General features: G+C 51.8%; 7 protein-coding genes across 7 annotated transcripts; 4 read left to right on the forward strand and 3 right to left on the reverse strand.

Annotated features, from left to right (window-relative positions):
- Nucleotides 1–3,139: 3,139 nt before the first annotated feature.
- On the forward strand, nt 3,140–5,388 carry KD926_000649 (dihydrolipoyl dehydrogenase; the record flags this gene model as incomplete). The annotated part of the gene is made up of 4 exons (XM_053104453.1): nt 3,140–3,701; nt 3,812–3,891; nt 3,989–4,471; nt 4,549–5,388. The coding sequence occupies 4 exons, from the start codon at nt 3,140–3,142 to the stop codon at nt 5,386–5,388; spliced, it is 1,965 nt and encodes a 654-aa protein (XP_052952268.1).
- Nucleotides 5,389–5,981: 593 nt separating this feature from the next.
- On the reverse strand, nt 5,982–9,678 carry KD926_000650 (phosphoribomutase PRM15; the record flags this gene model as incomplete). Its single annotated transcript, XM_053104454.1, has 12 exons — nt 5,982–6,369; nt 6,412–6,682; nt 7,149–7,192; nt 7,392–7,551; nt 7,611–8,287; nt 8,348–8,637; nt 8,689–8,869; nt 8,918–8,927; nt 8,988–9,006; nt 9,060–9,379; nt 9,511–9,589; nt 9,670–9,678. 12 exons carry the CDS (start codon nt 9,676–9,678, stop codon nt 5,982–5,984), a joined length of 2,448 nt encoding a protein of 815 aa, XP_052952269.1.
- A 421-nt stretch (nt 9,679–10,099) lies between these two features.
- Nucleotides 10,100–11,857, forward strand: KD926_000651 (fatty acid desaturase; the record flags this gene model as incomplete). Its single annotated transcript, XM_053104455.1, has 2 exons — nt 10,100–10,308; nt 10,402–11,857. 2 exons carry the CDS (start codon nt 10,100–10,102, stop codon nt 11,855–11,857), a joined length of 1,665 nt encoding a protein of 554 aa, XP_052952270.1.
- A 499-nt stretch (nt 11,858–12,356) lies between these two features.
- KD926_000652 (ASCC2 family CUE domain-containing protein) lies at nt 12,357–14,477 on the reverse strand (the record flags this gene model as incomplete). The annotated part of the gene is made up of 1 exon (XM_053104456.1): nt 12,357–14,477. The coding sequence occupies one exon, from the start codon at nt 14,475–14,477 to the stop codon at nt 12,357–12,359; it is 2,121 nt and encodes a 706-aa protein (XP_052952271.1).
- A 491-nt stretch (nt 14,478–14,968) lies between these two features.
- On the forward strand, nt 14,969–15,485 carry S10a (40S ribosomal protein uS10; the record flags this gene model as incomplete). The annotated part of the gene is made up of 3 exons (XM_053104458.1): nt 14,969–15,010; nt 15,115–15,338; nt 15,401–15,485. The coding sequence occupies 3 exons, from the start codon at nt 14,969–14,971 to the stop codon at nt 15,483–15,485; spliced, it is 351 nt and encodes a 116-aa protein (XP_052952272.1).
- Nucleotides 15,486–15,851: 366 nt separating this feature from the next.
- KD926_000654 (uncharacterized protein) lies at nt 15,852–19,253 on the reverse strand (the record flags this gene model as incomplete). The annotated part of the gene is made up of 5 exons (XM_053104459.1): nt 15,852–17,127; nt 17,179–17,570; nt 18,241–18,738; nt 18,800–19,029; nt 19,100–19,253. The coding sequence occupies 5 exons, from the start codon at nt 19,251–19,253 to the stop codon at nt 15,852–15,854; spliced, it is 2,550 nt and encodes an 849-aa protein (XP_052952273.1).
- Nucleotides 19,254–19,563: 310 nt separating this feature from the next.
- On the forward strand, nt 19,564–24,127 carry smc4 (condensin subunit SMC4; the record flags this gene model as incomplete). The annotated part of the gene is made up of 4 exons (XM_053104460.1): nt 19,564–23,034; nt 23,082–23,834; nt 23,890–23,967; nt 24,032–24,127. 4 exons carry the CDS (start codon nt 19,564–19,566, stop codon nt 24,125–24,127), a joined length of 4,398 nt encoding a protein of 1,465 aa, XP_052952274.1.
- Nucleotides 24,128–25,563: the final 1,436 nt, after the last annotated feature.

Raw genomic sequence — 25,563 nt, forward strand, 5'->3', positions numbered from 1 at the left:
GCCGGCATGGCTAACGAGATTTGCACTTGGACTGTCTCGAATCTGATGATAATTGCAATTTCCGCGTGAGAAGAAATCTAAGAGACCCGCATGAAGAAGTGAATTATGTTGGTTTTCTGCAAGGAGAAAACCAAAAAGCCAAATGAAATGTCAGTCAGTAGCGATATTGGCTGGCTGGGTGTATGCGGTCATACTCACTTCATATCTGTGAGTCACTTTACCTCGCTGCCTATTTGGAAGACTTCCGCAATTGTCCGCACTACCAACACTCACTACGTCTCATCAATAATCTATGTCCTGTCTTGTCCACCTAGTATCTATCGCGAAGATGAATCAAGAAGGACCGCATAGTATTTTTCTAATTACAGAACTGCTAGAGCAAATTCTCTTATCGACTGATATAGGCACTTTGCTCGTATCTGCTCAGCGAGTATGCCACCACTGGCATGAGCTAACCTAGGCCTCCAGCGCTCCCCAAAGAACCCCCCCCCCCTTTTTTTTTTTTTTTTTTAGCCAGTGATGGAGGGGCCCCATAACAGCAAGAAACGCATTCGAAACCCACTCTTGGAGAGACACCTGTGGCCTCAACTACTGAAGAGAACGGGCCCTAGTCCTTACATGTGCAAGGTTTACTCTGTAGATGAAGAGATATTTCGACGCGAAGAGGCCAGCTGGAGATGGATGTTGATCCAAGAGCCCCCAATATCTTCCTTTGGAGTCATTGAGTTGTGTCCTGGATTTGTCGTCGACCGCCGCAGGCCTACATTTACCCGAATCAATTTCATCCCACAACGCGATGGGGCCGTAATATGGCATTTGTATTGGACAGTGAAAACCTTCGCTATGAGACCTCAGGAGGAGAGTTGGATATTCGATCTCGGCCCAGGTCACGACAAAAGGATGTGGGAACCTTTCAAGAGGACATTAGTATCCAAATATCTTGCGTCCTCGATAGCTTCAATTTAATCATCGTTCGACTCTCATAGAACTACTTCCTTTAATAAATTGCCCTAGTAAAATATTGGAACCATTTTCTAGCGGTCTTTATGGAGCTACGCTAGTTGGGAATTTTCAGGTTACATGATGGTAGAATGACGACGACCTGATATCCTGTAGCACCCGGGCAAAAAAAGAAAGAAGGAAGGAAAGAAAGAAAGAAAGAAAGCAGCAGCACTGACAGCTGCCGTGAGCTCGGCATATCAATTACTCCAGCGAAGACTGGGTAGATTAAGAAACACAGTTGTATTATATGAAAGGTATCAACTTTTGGAGCTGCTCGTGAACTAGTCTCTCTCTCTAGAGTCCTCTTATCAAAGACGATCATTCTGTAGATTCTCATTAGTTACACTGGTGACAAAGGAATGATATGTTCTTAATGAGCACCATCACTTTCCCAAACGATGCGGTCCTACCTTTTCTACTGCTTTCCCTCTTTTTCCCTCTTCTCTCAGACATTCTCTCTTCTGCAATAGTGGATTCACCTCTCCCCTCCTTTCAACAGAAGCAGACTGCCCATTCAACACAGTTCGTCACTATGTCTTCTTCCCCTATCAGAGGCCAGTTAAGAAAGATCCGCCACAAACGCCTGTCAGACATGGCCAAGCTGACTCACAAATGGGATTTATTCTAAGTGGATAAATGTCTTGCACTAATGGGTAAAGAGAACGTGACAGAGAAGGAGCGTCAAGAGACTGATCGCGCTGCGAAAGCCGTGGTTCCGGCTCTGGTTCCGGCGACAAATGCATTTGGAGCTGGCACCAAGACGATCTTCAGGACGCCTTTCACCTGAAGGAAGATGCGGATTATGACTGGGTATCGAGCCAAGACCCTGATTATATCAACACGGCATTGCTTGGTAAGTTTAATCTGTGCTTTAACTATTGAAGGACGCTAATGAATCTTGGGGCAGATGAGGTCCTATACTGTACAGATAAAGTTCTTGGAAGCTCGGACAAGAGTGAGGCTGTGTCGAATCCGACTAGACAGCATGCTTGTCTTGACCCTGGCCCAAGTTTACGATGAATTCGGAGAAACATTTGCTCATCGTCGAAGCGAGGAAGCAGCTGCAATGGCGGAGGACCAGCTTCTCACATACATGTCTAAGTGAACCCAGCCAGTCCTTCTCCCATACACCTGATATCAGATATCTTGATACATTCCCTAGCGGTGGTTCGGACGCTGAGCCGAGTCCAGTCGAATGATCGTAAACGGGCTTGCGACGGACTCCAGAGAAACGGCCCCGATGGCAAGGTAAGGGCATCTCCTTCCTATGCTTGCAGCGCTAATGTTTCAAAGTACTCATCTCATCTACTCTAATGGAGCCACAGCGAGAGGGAAAAGAAGGAAATCCTGCCGTGGCAGTTCATCATCCTACAACTTATGAATTGTAGTACCTAGAGACCAAGGAGAGTGTTAGGGGCAACCCGTAATCAAGTTCATGCAGACCTAAGGTTTCCCCCTACTCGTAATGTAAGCGTATGTTCATAAAAGTATATCGCAACAGCCAACGAAGACCGCTAGTGCGAGTGTCAACTCTTTTTCTCAGTCTTTTTCTCTTCTTTCATCTCTCTCTTTCATCCTCTCTTTCTTCCTCTCTCACTCAACTGTCCCGGGAGTGAGGCTTTCTCACGGAGATCTTTGGCGGTTTCACAGCATACTCCTTGTGGGTGTTGATCAACACGGCATATTGTGTCTAATGATATTGACCGCACGTTGTGACCTCTCTGATTATTGATCATATTTGTTTCAGTCCGGTCATAGTGATCTGGCGGGGAAGGGCAGCCGACCAACGGAATGCCCAGGAAGCAGCTCCGACGATAGCCACGGCTGGTATTACGTCAAGGCCAACGTTACCCGCGGATACCGAAAGACGGTGAGTCTGGGCCTTGGGGTTCAGCGATGGTCCCTACGCGGACTGGGAGCGAGGGGAATCATGATGGCCAGTCCATGCCTGCCGCACGTCCCCGGCCATGGAGGAGGGTCGCGGATTACCCTTTTGGTTGAGGATGAGGTATTTCCCCTTCCGACGAGAATGAACGGTCCACTCGGCTGACAAAGCGGACTCAGCAGTAACTAACTAGTTATTGTCAATACCGGTAACGATGGTCGGAGATGCGGCTCAGCGCTGCCAGATCGGAGAATGGTCTGCAGGAGATCCGCGAGCAGGACAGAGAGCTGTATTGTGTCCCTCGACTCCCCGGACCGCAGTCAACAAGTCGGCAGGAGGGACAGACATAAGGGAAACAAGGGCAAGGAACAGATAGGAAAGGGCAGGAAAGGAGAGATCGCGATAGCCGAGTTGACCCGACGCTATACCGCTGAGGTAATCGGTACCGGGGCGGAATACGGTAAGGATACCGGGCCGGCAGCTTTTGCTGGCAAACCTCAAGAAAGCTTTCTCGTCCCAACTTCCCTTCTTCTTCCCTTATACTGCTCCAGCTCTTATCCACTGATACCCTCCATTGCTGCATCCCCTCCCCTCCTTGATTGTCTGATTCGGGGGTTTGCTTGTCTGATCTACTTCTACTACCTTATCTCTTCTTTTTTCTCCCCTCGTGTGCTTTTCATCATGTTCCGGACTCTTCTGCCCCGGGCTACGCCGCGGGCTGCCCTCCGCACTGCTCGCACCCCCTCTAACTTCGTCGCTGCCCCTACTCTCGCTTTCCTCGGACGCTCGAAACGTGGCTACGCCTCGGAATCGGGTACGTGATCCCCTCGCCCGTCGCTAATGTCCTCGGACGCACCCGGGCGTCGCGCCCTTCTCCCTCGGAACCTGAGCCGTTGCTAATCCATAGGTGGTTTTGTGCGATAGGTGAGCACGATGTTGTTATCATTGGTGGTGGTGTCGCTGGTTACGTTGCTGCCATCAAGGCTGGTCAGGAAGGCCTGAAGGTGCGCTCTCAATTCCGCTTCCCCCCGGCGTGGCCAGGATTTTCGTTTGAATCATTATTTTTGGGGCGACTAACAAATTTCTTTCGGTCATCAACAGACTGCCTGTATCGAGAAGCGTGGCCGCCTCGGAGGCACCTGCTTGAACGTCGGCTGTATCCCCTCGAAATCTCTGCTCAACAACTCGCATCTCTACCACCAGGTCCTCCACGACACGAAAAAGCGCGGTATCGAGGTCGGTGATGTCAAGTTGAACCTCGAGCAGATGATGAAGGCCAAGGACACCTCCGTCGACGGTCTCACCAAGGGTATCGAGTTCCTGTTCAAGAAGAACAACGTCGACTACGTCAAGGGTACCGGTGCGCTGGTCGACCAGAACACCGTCAAGGTCAACCTGCTCGAGGGTGGTGAGCAGACCCTCCGCGGAAAGAACATCCTCATTGCCACCGGTTCTGAGGCCACTCCTTTTCCCGGCCTGAACATCGACGAGAAGCGCATCATCACCAGCACCGGCGCTCTCTCTCTGCAGGAGGTCCCCAAGAAGATGGTTGTCATCGGTGGTGGTATCATCGGTCTGGAGATGGTAAGTTTGCCCTTTTTGGACAAGTGCTATGAAGATAGCCGCGACAATCGATACGGATCACTAATTGGGTTTAACAGGCTTCCGTTTGGTCGCGTCTCGGATCCGAAGTCACCGTCGTCGAATTCTTGAACCAGATCGGTGGTCCTGGTATGGATGCCGACATCGCCAAGCAGGCCCAGAAGATCCTCGGCAAGCAGGGCATCAAGTTCAAGACCGGCACCAAGGTTACCAAGGGTGACGACAGCGGCGCTACCGTCAGCCTCAGCGTTGAGTCCGCCAAGGGCGGCAAGGAGGAGACCCTCGACGCCGACGTCGTCCTGGTCGCTATCGGTCGCCGTCCCTTCACCGAGGGTCTGGGCCTGGAGAACGTTGGAATCGAGAAGGACGACCGGGGCCGTTTGGTGATCGACCAGGAGTACCGCACCAAGGTCTCCAACATCCGTGTGATCGGTGACTGCACTTTCGGACCCATGCTGGCCCACAAGGCTGAGGAGGAGGCCGTTGCCGCCGTCGAGTACATCAAGAAGGGCTACGGCCACGTCAACTACGCCTGCATCCCCAGCGTCATGTACACCCACCCCGAAGTCGCCTGGGTTGGCCAGAACGAGGCCGAGGTCAAGGCTTCCGGCGTCAAGTACCGCGTCGGTACCTTCCCCTTCAGCGCCAACTCTCGTGCCAAGACCAACCTCGACACTGAGGGTCAGGTCAAGTTCATCGCCGATGCCGAGACCGACCGCATTCTCGGTGTGCACATCATCGGCCCCAACGCCGGTGAGATGATCGCCGAGGCCACCCTTGCTGTTGAGTACGGTGCCTCTTGCGAGGACGTCGCCCGGACGTGCCACGCTCACCCCACTCTGTCCGAGGCCTTCAAGGAGGCCGCCATGGCCACCTACTCCAAGGCCATTCACTTCTAAGCACCTTCACCTCCTTTCTGTTTCCCTCCGATCCTCTGTACCCTTCTATCTCTCTCGACCCTTTAGTCTAGCCTCGCTAGTAAACCTTGTAGCATTTTCGATGTTTTGCCGCCCCATATTTTCCTCTGTTGGTTCTGAACTTTTTTTCTGTACTGAGAATTATGAATAAAAGATAGCTTATAATTCATATTCCAGGAAAAGACCCCAATGAGGAATATTGTACCATCAGACTTCTTTTTTATTCTCGTGCATTGCAGTCTCTTTATCAAGCTGACAACGTAATCCTCCGATCCAGATAGAGTAACAAACTAACTAGACTTGTGCAATTTCCCTTATTTTGTTTCACTCTCCCTGCTTTTCGTCCTTCCCTTTTTGGTCTTTTTTTCGTGTGCAAAAAAGTGAAACTAATCAAAGTAAACCCGAAAACATAAAATAAAGTATCCCAACATTCATTCTCCCAACCTAAACAATTCAAGACAATTTCTCTAGCACGCTGACCTGCCCCAGATTCCATATCCCTAGACGCTTGAAAGCTCATCAAAACCATCATCAATCATACAAACAACTTCTATTCCTCCTACGGCCCTGGTCCATCACAATAAGCGGCGCAGTCGGGCCGTACATCGGATGCCTATGAGCGTGAACATGAGACTTTTGTCAAGGCCGATGAGGGGGTGAGAAATCTGCGCAAGGGGGACGATACCTGTTACATTCGTGATCGTGGTCATATTCACGATCATCGCGACCACGGCTACGTCTCCGAGCAGGAGTAGGTGGCCGATAGGGGGGACTCCGAGCGCGGTGGTGGTGATGGTGGATTTCCTGTCGTTGGGTTTGCTCTTGGTTTTGGCCTTGGGTTTGGATTTGGATCTGCGCTGGGGCTTTGTGGTGGTGGTCACGATCTCGATCGCGGTCACGGTGGTCGTGATGGCCACGTCGACGGCTATGGCTAGGTCGTCGACGGATGCCTTGGCTTTGGTACTGGTATCCTTGGCCTTGGGCGGCTACTTGCCTGCAGCAAACGCAGCAACTATTGTGGTTGCCGTCGCTGTCGCTGTCGCTGTCGTGGTGGGGTCCTCGGGAGGGAGTCCGTCGGTCATCGCGTCTGCGGCGAGACCGTCCTCGACGACATGGATGGGGGCTATCGTTGCGGCCACGTTCGAACGCGACACGAGCGGGTCGATGCGGGGGCCCATTTTGTTGCCGGAACCAGCAAAAGCAGGTGTCGTCTCCATCCTCGTGGCGGGGGTCATACTGGGGTGGTGGGGGTTGGTAGATTGGTGGCCGTGGTGGTCTAGGGGTTTGTCATTCAGCATGGGTCAGTAATAAAATAAAGAAGATTGGACAGGTACGTAGGCTGCTCATAATACCGGGGCCGATTGCGGGGTCTGCCAACAGGGGGAGGATAGGCAGGGTCATCATTGAAGTTGTCACCGTAGTCAATATGAACGGCGGCATTTTGGACGTAGCCAGGGTTGGAATAGTGGTGGATGTGATGATGTCTGCTCATCTTGACAAGAAACGAAGCTGATATGCAAGGAATGAACTTGGGGTAGAAAGGACAATGAATCAGAGTGGTAAGATGGAGGAAAAAGGGAAAGAGAAAAACACAGAAGATGCTACAGGTTTATATGTCTTCAGGAGACCAAATATTCAAAGCAAAGAAAGCAAACTGTTCATGATCTTGACGGTAGCCGTAACATTGGTATCCAATAGATTTGATCGTTGCTTCTAAGGGTTGTAAATGCTGTGCAACATACTGATGTTGTTTGCTCTCCATAGTACCATCATCCTTGCCTGACATCTAGACGTCAATATGAGAAAGGTTGCTCTGACTGAGGGCAGAAGATCTCCACTTTGACTTTTCTTTATAGGATAGATGACACAGTAGCGTCGGACAGTCATAGAAACTGGCCCGTGATTTCCTCTCTGGCCGCGTCCTGATAGGATAACAGACGCAATGGCACCCTGGGAACCCGCATCTATGACCGTCTAGCCCTTACTCTGGAACCGTGTATACATGTCCAGAGGAGGTGGGCAGCTGTTTGCTATATGTCATTGACGGGGCAGAAGGCTGGATCCATTCCTTCAACACGGCCAGGAAAGTATCACAAACAGCAGCCGTGGCCTGTTCGCGAGATGCACCGCAGCTTTCAATGTACACTGTTTACGGAAGCAATGGTCAGCCAGAAGACAAAGAAACTATCAAAACTTCAACTTACCCTTTACTTTGGGCTCTGTGCCTGAGGCTCGGATGGTGAACCGGATATCCCGATCAAGCCACAAGGTCAACATATGACTGGAACTGTCCACAGGCAGCGTCGGTTTGTTGTCTTGGGTCCCCGAATCGTAGCCTTCCGTCATATCTCGCCATCTCAATATCTTAAATGACCCTAGAGATTTCTCGGACTGGTAGGGCCCGCCCCTGATGGCTTTGAACAAGCTAGCCGTCGTAGCTGGATTGGGAGATCGGAAATAGGTGTTGAGAGTCTCGAAGTGACCAAACTCCTTGAAGAGTTGCTGTAATTTTGTGTAGGGCGTGAGCCCCTGGGATCTCCATTTTGCCTCCGCTGACAGGAAGACCATTGCGGCAGTAATGCCATCCTTGTCGTAGCAGACCTCCGAAAACATGTAGCCAAGGGCTTCTTCAAAGGCATACGGAACGTAGTATCCTTCGTCCTCAAGCTTCCGCGAGATATTACCCATCCATTTGAAGCCCGTCAATGATTCCTGGAAACGTATACCTTTGGCTGCTGCCATTTTCTCCAGCATGCCCGTGGAGACTGTGGAGTTCAGGACGGCAATACGGGACTTATCCTCTCGGCCCTCCAGAGACTCAAAGAGATGAGATGCCAGGAGTACTCCGACATGATTTCCCGTGAAAGGGAACCAAGAACCACTGGTGCCACACAAGCAATCAGCAACATATTACAGGGGAAATCAGATAATAATGACCCACTTGACTTTCTCAGCTGCCGCAAACCGGTCCGCATCTGGATCATGGGCAACAATGAGAGATTTCCCCTCCTTATAGGCCGTTTGCATGGCAAGGTCCAAGGCCCCAGCTTCTTCGGGATTTGGGAATGATACGGTGGGGAAGTCTGGATCGGGCTGAATCTGTTCTGCTACGGGGGAGAGATTGTTGATTCCCACAGACTGACACAGATCCGGGAAAACCAAGCCACCAACCCCGTGCAACGGAGTATACACAAAAGGGCTCGGAGGTCCCCATTCGGTTACGGTGGATTTCTACGATGGATGTGTCAGCGAAAAGAACCAGATGGACTAATCGGTACTCACAGCATAATTCCAGACTTTCTTTGTATATTCTGGCAGGATCCTCTGGTACGCATCAGTGTGGAGATATTCGCTGGGTTGCTGTTCCTTCCAGGCACCAGCCCAAGGGACCAAATTTTCTTCGATTGATTGGGCGATTTCTACATCCATGGGGGTGTTGATCTGAGCCCCATTCTTGAAATAGCTAGGTGATGTCAGTTAAACTTCAGCTGAATTAGACAAGGACACCAACACTTTGTAGCCTGTAGAGAGCATCAGCCGTTAGCGGTAACTTGGGAGCCTGCAATATGGAAGATTCCTACCGTTATCCTGGGCTGGGTTCTACGAAATGGTTAGTCACTATGTTGGAATCAAAGTGCTTACAGAAGACCTACGTGACTTGCAGTGATCATAATTCCTGCTGCTGCATGCAAGTGTGTTACACCAAAGGGGACCGATGGTGTCACCGAAGGCTGGGGGTAGAACCAAACGGGGATCTCTAGAGCAATGAAAGCATTCGCCGCCAGAGCAGCGAATTTGGCCGAGTTGTACCGAGCATCATGGCCAATGACCACACCGCCAGATGCAACGTCGGCATGTTTGTCTTTCAGATATCTGGCTAGACCCTGGGATGCCTGGATAACCGTCAAAGAATTCATGCACGAGAATCCTGCTGCCATCCGGCCCCGGAGGCCGGCCGTTCCGAATTGGATGCCTGTGGCACTTGGTCAGAAAGAGAAAGTTTGCTTCCATTAGACGTTTACAAGGTATAGACAGAGGTTGGGAGAGTGAGAATAGTATCCCCCCTCAAAGTGGGTACGAATCAGGATCCAGGCACGAACATACGAGCTTGAAGGCGTAGTTTTAGGTCCTTGACAGCTCCAGTATCTCGCAGCTGCTCAATTTCCGCACGCGTGGCAGGATCCTGGGCCCGGGCATTAGCACAATCATGAAACCCCTGGGACACCAATGATGGGTCAATAGAATCATATTACTTGGTCCCACTCCAGCCATTTTTGGATCAACGGCGACAGCGAATCCTACGCAAGGGAATTAACGAGCATAAACGAGGCGGTCAGAGTCACAAGGGAACTACCTCGGTTGCGACGGCAGACATGATTGGAGAGGATCCAGCAAGACTCCAGCAATAATCGCGAGTGGGCAAAGGGCAATAAAAATAGAAGAATAAGAATAGGATCCAGAGACGGCGGGAGAAGTGGGAAAGAGGAAGGAAAGTGGAATGATCGTCAGCGTTGACCGTTTCCACTTCCGTCTCCGCCTTGCGACCTCAGGCAACCGTCGTTCTTCCGTTTCTCCCGCTTCCTCTTCTTCCCTCTGCTTTTACTTCCTCTCTTGTACTACGTTCTTTTATCCTTTTCTCACCTTTGATTCTGTCTTTTACTTGTCTTGTTTTTGTCCCTCTCTTCTGTCCAAGATGGCCTCTGCCGTCACTAAGCCGTCGACCGCTCGCAAAGAGACGATCCTATCGCGACGATACATTGAAGGCCAGATTGCAGAGGGCAAGCATATGATCATCTACGATGACCGCGTGCTAAAAGTGGACTCATGGCTTCCTTTTCACCCCGGAGGTGAGAAGACCATCAAGCATATGGTCGGAAGGGATGCCACGGATGAGATGAATGTGTATGTTTAACACTCCGCGCTACCTTGTGTGATTACGCGGACTCCGACGGCCGTGAACATCCTCGGGTTGCTGACTCGCCTCGCCTTATGCAGACTACACGGAGAAGATACGCGCCGACAAATGCTGAAATATCAAGTCGGTCGCATCAACGGACCATGGTTGAACTTCCTTCCTCCGATCCATGGCGGAAAGTTCCGTCCCTATGTTGAGGAGTCGTGTTCGACAGACGAAGAGAGCTCCGGCCTGGAAACTTCGATGCCTCCCTCCCCAATCTTCGATGCTGTCGATGGAAAGGCGCGCCGCCGGAATACGTCCGCCACAACGAATTCCTCGGTCTCGACCCCTCCGAATGAAGAAAATGAATCGAAGCCCTTCTTCCTAGACGCACGAACTCGAGAGGAGATCGTATTCGACACTGCCAAATATCCCTCTCTCGACCGGGAAAATCAGGATTCGATCAGGCAGAAATACCGGGAATTAAACGATAGGATGTACGCGGAAGGTCTATTCCAATGCAACTATTTCTCGTACTTCGTCGAATGCTGTCGCTACACGCTTTTCGCAACCTTGGCCTATGTCCTTTTGCGCTGGGAATGGTACGCAAGCTCGGCATTCTTCCTGGGGTGTCTCTGGCACCAGCTAGTCTTCACTGCTCATGATGCTGGTCATATGGGCATCACCCACAATTTCCACGTGGATACTACGATTGGGATGATCATCGCCGACTGGATTGGGGGTCTCAGCCTGGGTTGGTGGAAGCGCAGTCACAATGTCCATCACATCGTGACGAACGAGCCTGAGCATGATCCTGACATTGAGCATATGCCTTTCTTCGCGGTGTCGCATCGTTTCTTCGACAGCCTTCGCAGCACTTATTATGATCGAGTCATGAAGTTTGATGCCGTGTCCAAGGTGATGCTGAGATACCAGAACTACCTCTACTACCCCATTCTGATGCTTGCTCGATTCAACCTCTACCGTCTGAGCTGGGAGTATCTGCTCACCGGCCAGGCTCCCAAGAGGGGCCCTGCTTGGTGGCACCGCTGGTTCGAGTTTGCCGGTCAGATCTTCTTCTGGTATTGGTTTGGCTATGGTGTCCTCTATTGCACCCTCCCAAACTGGAGTACCCGCCTGACCTACCTCATGGTTTCCCATGTCGTCACGTCTCCGTTGCACCTGCAGATCACGCTTTCCCATTTCGCCATGTCTACGGCCGACATGGGTCTCAGCGAATCTTTCCCCCAGAAGATGCTGCGCACCACCATGGATGTGGATTGCCCAACCTGGCTCGATTTCTTCCACGGAGGTCTGCAGTTCCAGGCGATCCACCACCTCTACCCTCGTATGCCCCGCCACAACCTGCGTCGCGCGCAGAAACTGGTCCTGGAGTTCTGCAAAGACACGGGCATCCCCTACGCCATCTTCACCTTCTACGACGGCAACAAAGAAGTTCTCGGCAAACTTGGCGACGTCGCAAAGCAGCTCCGTCTTCTCGAAGAATGTCGCAAGACATGCGCCGACCAGGGCACCCTTTTGGACCATCACTAGCCTTCTAGATGACGTCTTACCCCCCTCCTTGCCTGCCTGACCTCCCAGCGTATATTCACACGAGCTCACCTACTTCGGGTGTTGTAAATATTCATTGCCTATTGTATTTATGGCGGCCTTTTGTTTGGGTATCGGATTCTGTTGATTTAGACCATCCGCATTACCACGTCAATGTGTTTACGATGCTCCTAGTATTGATTATGAAATAACGGTTTTGTAATTATCTATTGTCGATTTGATACTACAAGCTTTTAGGCGCTATATAACCCAATCAAAGCAAACAAACAGTACTATCCTATAAGACCTTACAGAATACCGAGAAGACCAGTCCAAGTATCAACACTGTAGATAATCTATTTATGTACTGATGAAGCAGGCTTCAAGAAGCGAATATAAACATGCATGGCCAGCACAACGAAGCAACAGTAGACAGCCATGCGGCATCGTGACGGGCGTAACAATCATCACCGAACGAATGAATTATGTAACATCATCATTATCATCCAACCATGCCCCCCGCCCTAGCTACCTTCTTCGCTCTCTGCTGTCGTCGATTATGATTCGCTCGGCTCGATTTATTCTCCTCCTTTCTTTGTCGCGAGACGTTTGTATTCGAAGTACTGCTCTGGTCTCCGGAGGCTCCTCCTCCACCTCCACCACCTCGTCGATTCCCGCCTCCTCCTCGTCCTCGACCACCGCCGCCTCCACGACCTCGACCGCGCGGATTAGAACCGCCTCCTCTTCCTCTATGAGCGGATCCCGACCCAGATGGCTCGTCCGACTCGCTGTCAAGATCGTCGTCACCCTTCGGTCCGGGTTTCCGGTACGCCGTTGGACGAAGTTCCGGTTGCGAGAGCACGCCGCCACCACCGCCACCACCAGAAAAGGAGACCTTGTCTTCGAGGCGGGCGAGTCGTTTCGGGTCCCGAGACAGCATCACGGCCCAGCCCTCGATAGCCTCGTCGGTCATTCCGGTCTCGCGCTTCAGGGACGCGCGGGGCTGCGAGCGACGGGTAGCAGAGTCTCGGGCGAACAGGGCCGCGTTGGCCTTGTAGGCCTGGAAGAGCGTCATGTCGAGGTCTTCGGAAGTCTTGCGCGCGTCGGCGTCGGCGTCTGCGTTGGTGGTCGTGGCGTCTACGGTGCCGCCGACATCGGCGACGTCGTAGGTGTCGTCGCGTTCGTCGTCGTCTGAGTCAAAAGTTGCGAGGGCGGACATGATGGCTGCTTTGTTGGCCGCGTGGTGACTGCGGTCGTTGAGCACGGCTTCGGTGGTTAGGGTGGAGTCTAGGCCGCCGAAGTGCAGTTTGCCGTCATCGTTGTTGGAGCGCGCGAGTTCGGCCAGGTCGATGTCGGTGTCGAAGACGTTCTTGCGAGTGGGCATGGGTTCTGGGGTGGCTGAGGGGGGCGTGGGATGCGGTGGGAAAGGGTCGTGAGGGATGGTGGAGGAGGTGGTGGGGAGTTGTTCGGATTTGTCGAGGGATTGGAGATGAGGCGGGATAGAGTCGTCGAGGAGGTGCGCGACGACGATTTCGGGGTTGTCGTCGAACACGTCGAGGAGACGCACGATGTAGCCAGAGCCTAAGTCGGGGAAGAGATCTTGGACCTGGGTGACGAGGGACATCTTGTGGATGTGGAGATCTTCAGGGCGAGGGAGGTCCGAGGCGCGGGCTTTACCCTTGTCGACGGTCCTCTTCTGTTTTTGATATCGATGATGGAAGACTTTTGAGTCGGCTTGGTATGCGCGCAGACTGGATACGAGGTCCTGGCCGCGCTTCTGCGGATACGAGAGTAGATACCGCTCCAGTCGGACGAGCAGATCCGAGCTGCAGATGACGTCGGAGAGAAGCGTGGCCTCCTTCCTGGTCTGGGGGTTGCCCACGCCGGCGCTGGCTTTCAGGCTGAAGAGTTGATCGAGCAGTAGTGATAGGTTGGGCTTAGGACCTTTCAACAGAGACACCAGGCCAACGTAGATGTTCGCGACGAGGACTCGACGAGCATCTTCTCGTTTATGCGCTTGATAGGCATCGGAGAACGTATCGAGGTAGTCCGCACCGGCCATGAGTATCTGACCGGACTGAGGAAGCGCAGACGCCAGGATGGTCAGCGAGCGAATGTCAGACACGACGCTTGCTGACTTGGCAGGGTTCATAAGAGAGAGCTGCTTGATAATCATCGACTTGGCCTTCTCCAGACTGGACGATATCGTGTTCTCATGCTTGTTCCATACATCGAACAGCAGCTTCTTCGCTGCCGCACTCGAAGGGTAGCAACAACATAGATCCCCGAGATACTTCCATTCAAGAAGCTGGGCCGGCGAGGTTGACAGCTCCAGTAGATATCGTCTCGTCAGCAGAAAGCTGAGTTTCCGTAACGTCTTCGACTTGGTACCTGCATGAAGACCAGACGTGCCGGGTGCGGATAATTGACTGTAGAATGAAGTCAAGAATGAGACTGCGGATTCATCGTTAGGTGCGAGGTCGCGGAATTGGGCATCCGACGCCTCTATGCGTAGACCGAGTACCAAGACCCAAGCATCTATATAGAGCTCCCACTCTTGGGACGGGATGGCGCTCTGCACCTCGGGCGGTGGAACTGGAGCAAGCGGAGGCCAATTTGCCATGGCCCTGCAGTGTGAGTTGACAACGAGGGTGACAGACAAACAGATGAACAACAGAAAAAAGAAGAACAGAGAGCAAATATGCCAGAGGAACCGGAATTAATACCAGGATATACCAGGATATACCAGGATATCAATCATGTGTCACGATGAGTCGAGGCTGCGTCGGTTTCCCAATGCGGTTAGCGCCAGATAGGCGAGCGCCAAGCCTTTCACGCCCACAAGCGGCGCTAAGCGCACTTACGAAAATTAAATCGAATAAAATAAAAAAGAGCTCCCTTTACACTCCGTCCCAGATCCAACTGTAGTCTTTTGAACGGCCATCATCACCTTACCGAACCCCGAAGTTCAGGTCTTGATTGGCAATTAGCCTCGTTTGTGGTATGGTTTTTGCCCACCGCCTAATTTCCCAATAATTTCTTCCCTGTCCCGCAGAACTAACCTTTCTCCTCTAGCCATCTCAATCCCACCGGTCTCATCCAACCTCAGTCAAGATGTCTTTCCAGAAGCCCGAGAAGGATTTCGGCGAGGGCCCCGTATGTTCTTGTCCTTTGCTATTATTTGCATTATAATTGTCGCTGTGACAGACAATGCGGTTAGACGTGAATACTAATCGGTGGCTGTTTTCATCGCACTACAGAAGGTCCACAAGATCCGTATCACCCTCACCTCCCGCAAGGTCGCTGCCCTTGAGAAGGTGTGCTCGGAGCTCATCGACCGTGCCCGCTCCAAGGCTCTCCAGGTCAAGGGTCCCGTCCGTCTGCCCACCAAGACCCTGCACATCTCCACCCGTAAGACCCCCAACGGTGAGGGTTCCAAGACCTGGGACAAGTACGAGATGCGCATCCACAAGCGTCTCATCGAGTATGTTTTACCCCTTCCTACCCCGACGTGACATTGGGGGATGCTAACGACTTGCCCTCCAGCCTGCTCGCTCCCACCGAGACCGTCAAGCAGATCATCATCAACATCGAGGCCGGTGTTGAGGTTGAGGTCACCATTGCCGCCTAAATGGGATCGTTCTAGTCCGGTACAAGGATGGGGTTGGGTCATGCCTTCCCCAGGGCGGCGCCGATGTGCTCCTCGAGTCATGTAGTAGATTTGCTTCAGGGCTTTGCCAGAGCCAACATCGATACCCGCTAGAACTTGGCACAAAAATTAAAAAGTTAAAAAACGAGTAACTTGGTCCTTGATCTTCGTAAGCTCTTCGACGGGCTCATACATTCGTGTCTACGTGAATTGGTGCTCACGGCATAACGTCCATTCTGGTCCTAATAAAATAAGTCTTCAACTGGAAAGCGCCTTTTAACCTCCTGTAAACGCTCAATAGTTATTATACACGATTCATAATAGCAGATTCCCAATAAACCCCCATAGCTAGAAATCAAAGCTCACGTTCCTTCTTTGCGGGGGAACTCTGGGGACGATGCCGTCTTTAAAGTATCCGTTCTTCGTAAAGAACTCGTACTGCTCGGAGATCTCGAAGTTGTACTCGTCTGGTTCTCCATAGGCGTCTCTCAAGCTTGCCTCGTCGGGCGGCCCGTCAGGGAAGAATATGCGGGCCCAGGTTTTCTGGTCCTGGGGATGTAGGTAGCACGGCACGTTATCAAAGTATTTTACCGGCTGCCCCTTCCACGAATTTAGTTTATTTGTCACGGGATCCCGAGTTGTCTGGCCGTTCAAAGGTGGGATGGGCATCAGTTCGTTAGGGTCTTCAACCCTGATAAAGGGACGAGCTCCAGCGTCTGTCCCCATCCCTACCGCGGGGGCCTGGGCCTGAATCGGAGCTGGTTGTTGCGGTTGCGGTTGCAAAGTGCCAAATGACGACGGGGCCGTCACAGGTTGTCCAAATGGATTTGGTGGCTGAGCGGGCTGCTCGGGTTGCTTGACGAAGCCAAAACCTGAAGGCGCCGCAGGTTGAGGTTGGGATTGGGGTTGAGGCTGAGGTTGTTGGTTAATCTGTGCAAACGGCGAAATACTGGAGGCAGATTGGCCGAACCCGGTATTTTGACCCTGGTATTTATTGGCCATCTGAGCAAAAGGACTTTCAGTGTTCTGAGGAACCGCGAACCCCGTTGCTCCCATCGCAGGTTGACCAAACGAAGGTTGTCCAAAGGCCGGCTTCTCGAATGCAGCCTGACCAGCAGCGGAAGGTTGCCCAAACGCTGGCTGGCCAAACGACGGCTGGCCAAAGCCCGATGGTTTGCCAAATCCTGGCTGTGCTAGTTTGGCGAATCCAGACACTTGATCGGGGGGTGGTGTAGGTTCTTCAGGTTTTCCGAATGGCGAGTTTCCAAAGCCCGAAAAGGACAGGGCCGTCTTGCCCTCGCAGATATCAATGCGATTTGGGTGTTCATTCTCGCCATCAATGATGTATTTGATGGCACCGTCCAGATCGGTTAAGATGACCTCCATCTGCTTGACATGTTCATCATACATGTTCTGGGCCTCTTGAATAGCGCCTTGCGCATTTCCAGCTGCAGCGAATTCGTAATGATGCAGACGAAGTTCCTCAAAGCTCATCTCTCGTTGAGGACCTCCAAATAGCTGCCTTGGGGCGTTCCGCCCGGGTCCGAAGCAGGAGAAGATCCATTCCGGTCGACCCTTTCCGGCAGTCAAGTCAATCTTGATATCGCTGACCGTCAAGCCATATCTGAAATCCCGTTAGTCAAGGAAAGATTGAGCAAAATGGAGAGTGACTGACTTAGCCGTCTGTTGATTCTGCTGTCCCTGGTTTTGGCGGCCTTGGCGAGAAGTTAGAGGACAGAAACGTGCTGAGTGATGAGGCATTGAGACAATCGATATACTCCAGAGGAACGCAAGATACTCAAATTGGGGAATAATATGCAAGAAATCCACATAAATATAGGGTAGACTGGGCACAAGACAACATGCTGAAGAGCTAGAGCAGGCGGCAGCCTTACACTCCTCTTGACAGACAAATGCATGGTTGAAAATAGAAAGAGCAGGAGCCTGGGGCATGGAACGTCCACGGGGAAGTCGCAGGCGTACCTTGTTGAAATCCTCCTCCGCCTGCGAGAGCAGCAAACGAATTCCCCGAGCCTGATCTGCCCGGATGTTCATATTTGCAGCGATCTAGATCGATCATTAGCAGGGCTTGCTACCACATTGATATTGACACTTACCTCCGAATCTACATCGATTCTGCTGGTAGAAAGTACAGACCACCATGGCGTCGTCCTGTTTAGGAGCTAAAGTCGAAAAGGTACCAACGTTCCTGCGGCGCGCGCGCTGAGGTATTGTACCGGCTTTAGAAGTGAGTGTCACGTGCAGACTAACAAGGGGGGCTTATCGCTCAGCAGTGAGCATGTTCAAAGAGCAATATCAACGACAATGTAGCGCTGGACCAGCCACCCCGACATGAAAGAAAGATGGATGAATTCATTATTATCGATAAACCGTCGCCCGGGGGTTCTTCCGGTATCAATACCTTTCGTCGGAAGCCCGCCGCGTATCGTAATTACGATCTATCAATGATTGACTTTCCATCCGATGGATATGGATGATGGGTTAGGTTATTCCACTAGAAATATATTGAGAGAAAACTAATCGGATTTTGTTTTAGTTTACTATTATGACTTGGGTCCGTCGAGTAAAAGTACATGATTCCGAACACAAAACTCCTATTCTCCAGACCGTTTCCAGGGCTATTGAAATCATGACCGCGAGGGCCGAATATCACCAAAAATTCAAGAAAGACCCCCTACGCGTGTTTCATGCTTTTTTTCAAGACATCCCAGTTCACCCCGTCGATCTTCTTCCCACTTAGGGACTCGAGCTCCGGCGAGAGTCCGGTCAATTTCCCCGTCGCAAGTCGTCGCATCATCACCGTGTCTTTGGAGCCGTGCAGGCCCTTGGCGCTGCCACGGAGCAGCGTATCCTCCAGCCATTGTTCCTCCTGCTCGTCAAAAGGAAGCCCGATCAACTCCATGGCCCGTTGGCTGCGGATCTGCCCAGCCTCGGTGGCGTGAACGATTTCAACCAGCAGCTCGAAATAAGCCTGGCGTAGGAGTTCTTGGTGGTTGCGAGTGAAGAAGAAAGCTTCCGTAATGCTAGACCGGCAGAGCGTTTGGAAGAAAGCTCGTTGGACGGCTTCGGTGGCCAGTGGCGGAGAGACGGTCAGGTAGTAGGCCATGACCAGGCTATCGTCGTGTCTGGGAATATGTGGAAGTGTAAGGACGTAGAGGATCTCGTCGGGGAAAGTGGGAATGATCGAGGGCTCGGTCAGGTACTCGACAGCGCGCTGGATGAGGGCTCTTGTTAGCAAACGTCGCTAGACAAATCGATTCGACTCTTCGACATACCCTGAACTCAAGCCTGTCCAAGTTCCAGAGCCCTTCGATAAAGAGTCTGTATTTCTCAGGCAAATGGCATCGTCGCGAGAACTGCGTGGCCGCATCGCTAGCTGCCCGACAATCCTTCAAAATGTAGTAGATCAACGCTTGTTTGTGATGAATGTCCAATGCGGAGGAGACGATCTGGTCGACAAGTGTGCGAAGGTCTGAGTTCGACCTAGGAGGGTACTGCTTGGTCACTTAAAGCGCCGTCTCTGATCAGCATGTTTCTCCAGATAGACCCAGGTCATGGTTGAGCTCTGTTCGTACCTGCTTTGACTCCGGCGAGTCTTAAGAGTCTGTCGGCGAACAACTGGTTCTCTAGAGCTCGACGATTGGCGAGGATCTGCTCAATGACCTTGCCATCGTAGGTGAAGTTCTTGTCGAAGTAGAATATGGAGTCAAAGTCGTCCCACGGAGCCATTCTGGCGGTTGTCGCAAACAATAATCGGGATTGAAGGCGGCGTTGAATCGATACTTTACTGGATACCGTATCGGACACCGGCCGTACTTACCGCTGACTCAGGCACCCCGAGCCAGTGCGGCAGGCGGTGAGACATCGACACAATGACTAAGGCATCGAATTGTTGTGGCAGAAAGAGGCGCTTTCCCCGATCGGGAGACAATGTAAACAACCCACTTCCGTCCGCCGCTTTTTCCAACAAAGACATCTCCGCCTGTCCCTCCTCCACCCTTATGAGGCCCTCATCGCCAATCTATCCCCCCCTCACATAATGTCCTCAGTTGCAAAGGGTCGCCCGTCCCGGCGATCTACCGCCTCCCGACGGAGTTATGCCATGGAAGAGTCCTCCTCCGAGGAAGATGCCGGAAATGTTACCCCCACCCAGTCCAACCCCGATGGAGATGAAGATGACGAGGAGGAGGAAGAAGAAGAAGAAGAAGAAGAAGAAGAATACACCCCGGTTCCCCAACAGAAGACCACGTCTTCGAGGAGGACTTCGCGACGTGTGACCTCCGAAATGCCCCCACCGAGCGCCACCCCCAGTACCGCACGCACCTCGCGGAGGTCCCGAAGATCGCAAACGACGGAGGACCTCGAGTCGTCGCAAATCAGCAATGCAAACGACGAAGGCGAAACAGTCGCGACGATTGAAGAAGAAGAGCCCGGAACACCGACACAGAAAGACGCTTCGGCCAAGAAAAGAAGAAGTATGCCTCATCACCCCCGCAAGAGTCGCGGCTCTTTGGCGCCAATTTCAACACATTCCTTACTCCCAACTCCAGAGCCCTCAGAGTCGCCGCAATCCCAAACGCGATCCCAGCGAGGCAGTGTGCCCCCCCTCGGCGATATCACCGACTCCGCCGTAAACCAGCCGCCGCCGCCTGAGCCCGCCGAACAACCCGCCGAGGAGCCTGCTGAGGATCCGAAGTCCCAGGTCTCTGCCATCAACCCCAATACCACCATCCTCGAGAAACCCATGGACATCATGTTGAAGTCGCGAACGCTGAACCCTTCGGAGCCCCCGGAAGAACCCTCGGGACCCAAATCGCGGCTGATGATGAAAAACTTGATACTGATGAACTTCAAAAGTTACGCAGGAAAGCAGGTTGTCGGGCCCTTCCACGCCTCCTTTTCCTCCATCGTCGGGCCAAACGGATCCGGAAAGTCGAACGTCATCGATGCGCTGCTGTTTGTCTTCGGTTTTCGAGCAAGCAAGATGCGACAGGGCAAGATCTCTGCGCTGATTCACAACTCGGCTAACCACCCGAACCTGCCCTTCTGCGAGGTCGAGGTTCATTTCCAAGAGGTTTTCGACCGGCCCGACGGCCTACACGATATCGTCCCAGATTCCCAACTGATCATTTCCCGAAAGGCATTCAAAAACAATACCAGCAAATACTACATGAACGGCAAAGAGACAAACTTCACCGCGGTGACAGGCCTACTTCGGGACCGCGGAATCGATCTTGACCACAAACGTTTCCTGATTCTGCAAGGTGAAGTCGAATCCATCGCTCAGATGAAAGCCAAAGCGATGAACGAACACGAGGACGGACTGTTGGAGTATCTTGAAGACATCATCGGCACTTCGAAATATAAGCAACCCATCGACGAAGCGGCCGCGGAACTGGAGACACTCAACGATGTCTGCATGGAAAAGAATAACCGTGTTCAGCATGTCGAAAAAGAGAAGACTGGCTTAGAGGATAAGAAAAATAAAGCCCTTGCCTTTATTCGCGACGAAAATGAGCTGTCCCATAAGCAGTCGGCACTGTATCAAATCTACATGGACGAATGCGCCGACAACATTCGAGTCACGGAAGAGGCCATCCTTCAAATGCAGGAGCTTCTGAACATGGAACTCGAGAAACACGAAGGCAACGAGTCCGGCATCAAGGAAATGGAGAAGGCCTACAAGCGCGGCATGCGCGCGTACGAAAGCATGGAGAAGGAGACGCAGTCTCTGGCCAAAGAAATGGCCAAGTACGATAAGGAGACAGTTAAGTTCGAGGAGAAGAAAAAATTCTTAGCCGGTAAACAGAAAAAGCTGGAAAAGTCCATGCAGACCGCCCGCCTAGCTGCGTCGGAGTGTGAAAGCCTGGTGGAGAAGCATACTAATGATATCGAGAACAAGACGAAAGAGACCGCACAGCTGGAGAAGGAGATGCAGGCTGAGGAGGCTGAGTTGTCGGAGATCCGTGAAAGTCTGAAAGGAAAAACGCAGGGTCTTTCCGATAAGGTCACCGCAAAGCAAAAGTCCCTGGAGCCTTGGGATGAGAAGATCAACAAAAAGGTTTCCGCGGTTGCCGTGGCCCAGAGTGAGCTCGACATCATTCGCGAGAGAAGCAACGCCGGTGCAGTGCAACTTGAAGAAGCTCAGAGCAAGGTGTCGTCGATTGAGGAGACACTGGCTACCAAAGAGGCTGACCTTGAGGAGCGCAAGGCCCAAAAAGTCACCCTCGAGGAAGAGCTGGCGAAACTGAAGCACGACCTAAAGAAATATTCTCACAAGGAGCCCGAAGTCCGCACTCATGTCTCTAACGCTCGGCAGAAGGCTGAGGAGGCAAGAGCTAGCTTGGCCAGCACTCAGAATCGCGGCAGCGTGTTGTCTGGTCTGATGCGTCTGAAGGAGTCCGGTCGTATCGATGGATTCCATGGAAGACTTGGTAACTTGGGCACGATTGACCAGGAGTACGATGTCGCTATTTCCACCGCCTGCCCTGCCCTAGATAATATGGTCGTCGACACGGTGGAGGTTGGTCAGCAGTGTATCGACTATCTCCGAAAGAACAATCTTGGTCGTGCCAACTTCATCCTTCTGGATCGCCTTCCCCGGCGAGACATGTCCGCCGTCTCCACCCCCGAAAATGTTCCACGACTATTCGATTTGGTCAATCCCAAAGATCCCAAATTTGCGCCGGCTTTCTACAGCGTGATGCAAAACACTTTGGTCGCAAAGGACCTTGAGCAGGCCAACCGTATCGCTTATGGTGCTCGTCGGTGGAGGGTAGTTACGCTTGACGGCCAGCTTATCGACACATCCGGTACTATGAGTGGTGGTGGCACGCGTGTTGCGCGAGGCGGTATGTCGTCGAAACAAGTGGCCGAAACGAGCCGGGAGCAGGTGTCGAAGCTTGAAGGTGACCTTGGGGAGATGGAGAAAAAGTTCCAGGCTTTCCAGGAAAAGCAACGCCACATTGAAGCTTCGCTTCGGGAGAAGTCTCAGGAGATTCCTCGCATGGAGACAAAGATCCAAAAGATCATGATTGAGATCGAGAGTACCAATCGCAGTCTTGCAGATGCACAGCGCCGCGTCAAGGAATTGGGTGCTGCCCACAAGCCCTCCAAGACTGATGCCAGCCAGACGACCGGTCTCGAGAAGCAAATTTCCGCATTGGATGAGGAGATCGAAGACCTCCGCAGCCAGAAAGGAGTCATCGAGGAGGAAATCCAATCGCTCCAGAACAAAATCATGGAAGTTGGTGGTGTGCGCCTGAGGAGTCAGAAGGCTAAGGTGGATGGGCTTAAGGAGCAGATCAGCCTTCTCTCGGACGAGATTTCCAACGCCGAAGTTGGAAAGTCCAAGAACGAGAAGTCGATCGTGAAGCACCAAAAGACCCGTGCTGATGCCGAAGACGAACTTCAGCATATTGCCGAAGATCTAGAGAAGCTCGCGGAAGACGTCGCCAACCAGGACAGCGACGCGTCCGGCTGGAGGCAAAAGGTGGAGGAAGCGCAAGAGGTAAGTGGTTCATAAAAATGAATGAAACAGAAACTTACATTACGAAGGCCCTTGAGACCAAGAAAGAGGAACTCTCGACTCTGAAATCTCAATTGGACGAGAAAGTCGCCGAGTTGAACGAAAGCAGAGCTACCGAAATTGAGATGCGGAATAAGCTCGAGGAGAACCAGAAGGCTCTGTCGGAGAACGAAAAGCGTGGACGATACTGGCAAGAGAAGCTGTCCAAGTTGACATTGCAAAACGTCAGCGATCTGGGGGAGGATCAGGAAGCCACAGAACTCCAGACCTATACCAAGGACGAGCTGTCTGAGATGAACAAAGAGTCTCTTAAAGCGGTTATCGCAGCTCTCGAGGAGAAGAGTCAGAACGCTTCGGTTGATCTCTCGGTCATTGATGAGTACCGTCGCCGGACGGCTGAGCACCAAGCTCGCTCGGCGGATCTGGCGACTGCCTTGACTACTCGCGATAGCGCCAAGGCACGTCTGGACGGTCTCAGGTCGTCCCGGCTGAACGGGTTCATGGAAGGATTCGGCATCATCTCGCTCCGACTCAAGGAGATGTACCAGATGATCACAATGGGTGGTAACGCTGAGTTGGAACTGGTTGACTCTTTGGATCCCTTCTCGGAGGGCATTCTGTTCTCCGTCATGCCCCCGAAGAAGAGTTGGAAGAACATCGGTAACCTGTCCGGTGGTGAGAAGACCCTGTCCAGTTTGGCTCTGGTCTTCGCTCTGCATCACTACAAGCCTACTCCGCTGTACGTCATGGACGAAATCGACGCCGCCCTGGATTTCCGAAACGTGAGTATTCAACCCTTTCAGACGAGAGAGATCTCAACTAATCTGCATCCTTCAGGTCTCAATCGTCGCCTCGTACATCAAGGAGAGAACCAAGAACGCACAATTCATCGTTATCTCCCTGCGAAACAACATGGTATGTCTCCAGATCAGACCTTTGCGCGGATGATCGACCGGATTACTGACATTGGACCTTCCAGTTCGAACTCGCCTCTCGACTTGTCGGAGTCTACAAGGTCAACCATATGACCAAAAGTGTGACCATCCAGAACAGAGATTACATCACGGGACGATGATCGAGTGCGCTTTTTGCCTCGTTATTTACAAGTTTTCCTTCACATTAGCTTTGTTGGGTTTATTCTATTTATGGCTGCTGGCACCGGAAATAGGGTGGGATTGAATTTTGGGATGCTTTCAATTTAGTTGTTCTTCCATTCGTGTTATTTTCCTTATACTTATGTTCTATGCAGGGTAGCACAGTACTGAATTTAAATGCGAACGTAAATAACCCTAGGCAGTCCGCAGGTTCTATTGCCGCTCCAGACTTCCAGAACGGTCATTGAACTGACGACTGCAAAGCTGCTATAGACGCACAACAGCTTCCTTGAGTGTCCAAGTCACTGGTTGACGAGTTCAGCCCAGATGGAACGTTTCCACCGGCTACGATTGTAACTAAGGGATTCACGATGAATTGAAGGACAACCCAGTACCTAGGAAGGTTGGCATAATTTGATACTTGAAGTATATCGAACACATCATTTTCCGATGCAAGGTATCTTTTCTCCAGGCGGGTGTTTTCCGGGAGAATTGTTAACTCATTCATGACCTTCGAAACAAAGGCCACATCTTCCTGAAATGAGGGACCTTCGAGTCCCGGATAGTACGTACTCTGGGTCAGTTGAGATGGAGGTCCTAGGCTGAGTGGCGTTTTTTGAAACATGGGACCCCGAATTTGTTCCCAAAGAACAGCTGCATTGGGGCAACCGGAGGCGACTAAATGTGCGAGCTTGTCTTCAGGAATAGCAGGCGTAAACTTTTGGAGAGAAAAGTCGCAGCTTAGTCTGGAAATAATTGGATATCGAAGAAATCGAGGTTAGCCAGAGCCGCAAGGCGCTCCCATTCACCATGGCAACTATTATAGAGCTCCATGATAAAATCAAATACAGCGTTGGCTTCTGGAGATAATTGTCGGAATATAATCCGCGAGCCACTCCATGCGGCTCTGAAATATGTTTAATATGCAGTTTCTCCGTCAAGCCGCGTGAAGTTCAGAGGGCTGTATACTTAGCCATGTAATGAGCATAAAGCTTTTACTGCGGATCCAGGCCATTGAATGCAGATGCCACTGAAAGCTGGAATATCTGGGGTGCTGCCATCTTAGAAAACGGCTGGTAAGAGTCTTCGTTGCAGCAGAGAGGTTCATTGATAAGTGTTTACACTTGTGTCTGGGCGGCTTAGGTAACAGTTAGGTAACATAACATTAACTCAACTCGAGCAGCGGATTTTCCCTGCGGCCCTTGTTATTTGACAAACTGCTGGACCAAAAGCCTGCTGCCTTCTGAAATTGTGAATAATAGCGTGAAAACCCAGCATCCTGTGATATAACTACTATATATCACGACCTAGCTAACATTAAGACGTAGTTTGTAGCAACATTCTTGGAATCACGGTTTCGGAATCTAAAGCTCCAAATATACGCGAAGCATACCACTACAACGGGTGCCCTTAGTCT

Source organism: Aspergillus affinis, assembly GCF_023601865.1.
Source record: "Aspergillus affinis strain CMG 70 chromosome Unknown NODE_112_length_118489_cov_85_125139, whole genome shotgun sequence".
In the NCBI taxonomy this organism is placed as follows: Eukaryota; Fungi; Ascomycota; class Eurotiomycetes; order Eurotiales; family Aspergillaceae; genus Aspergillus; species Aspergillus affinis.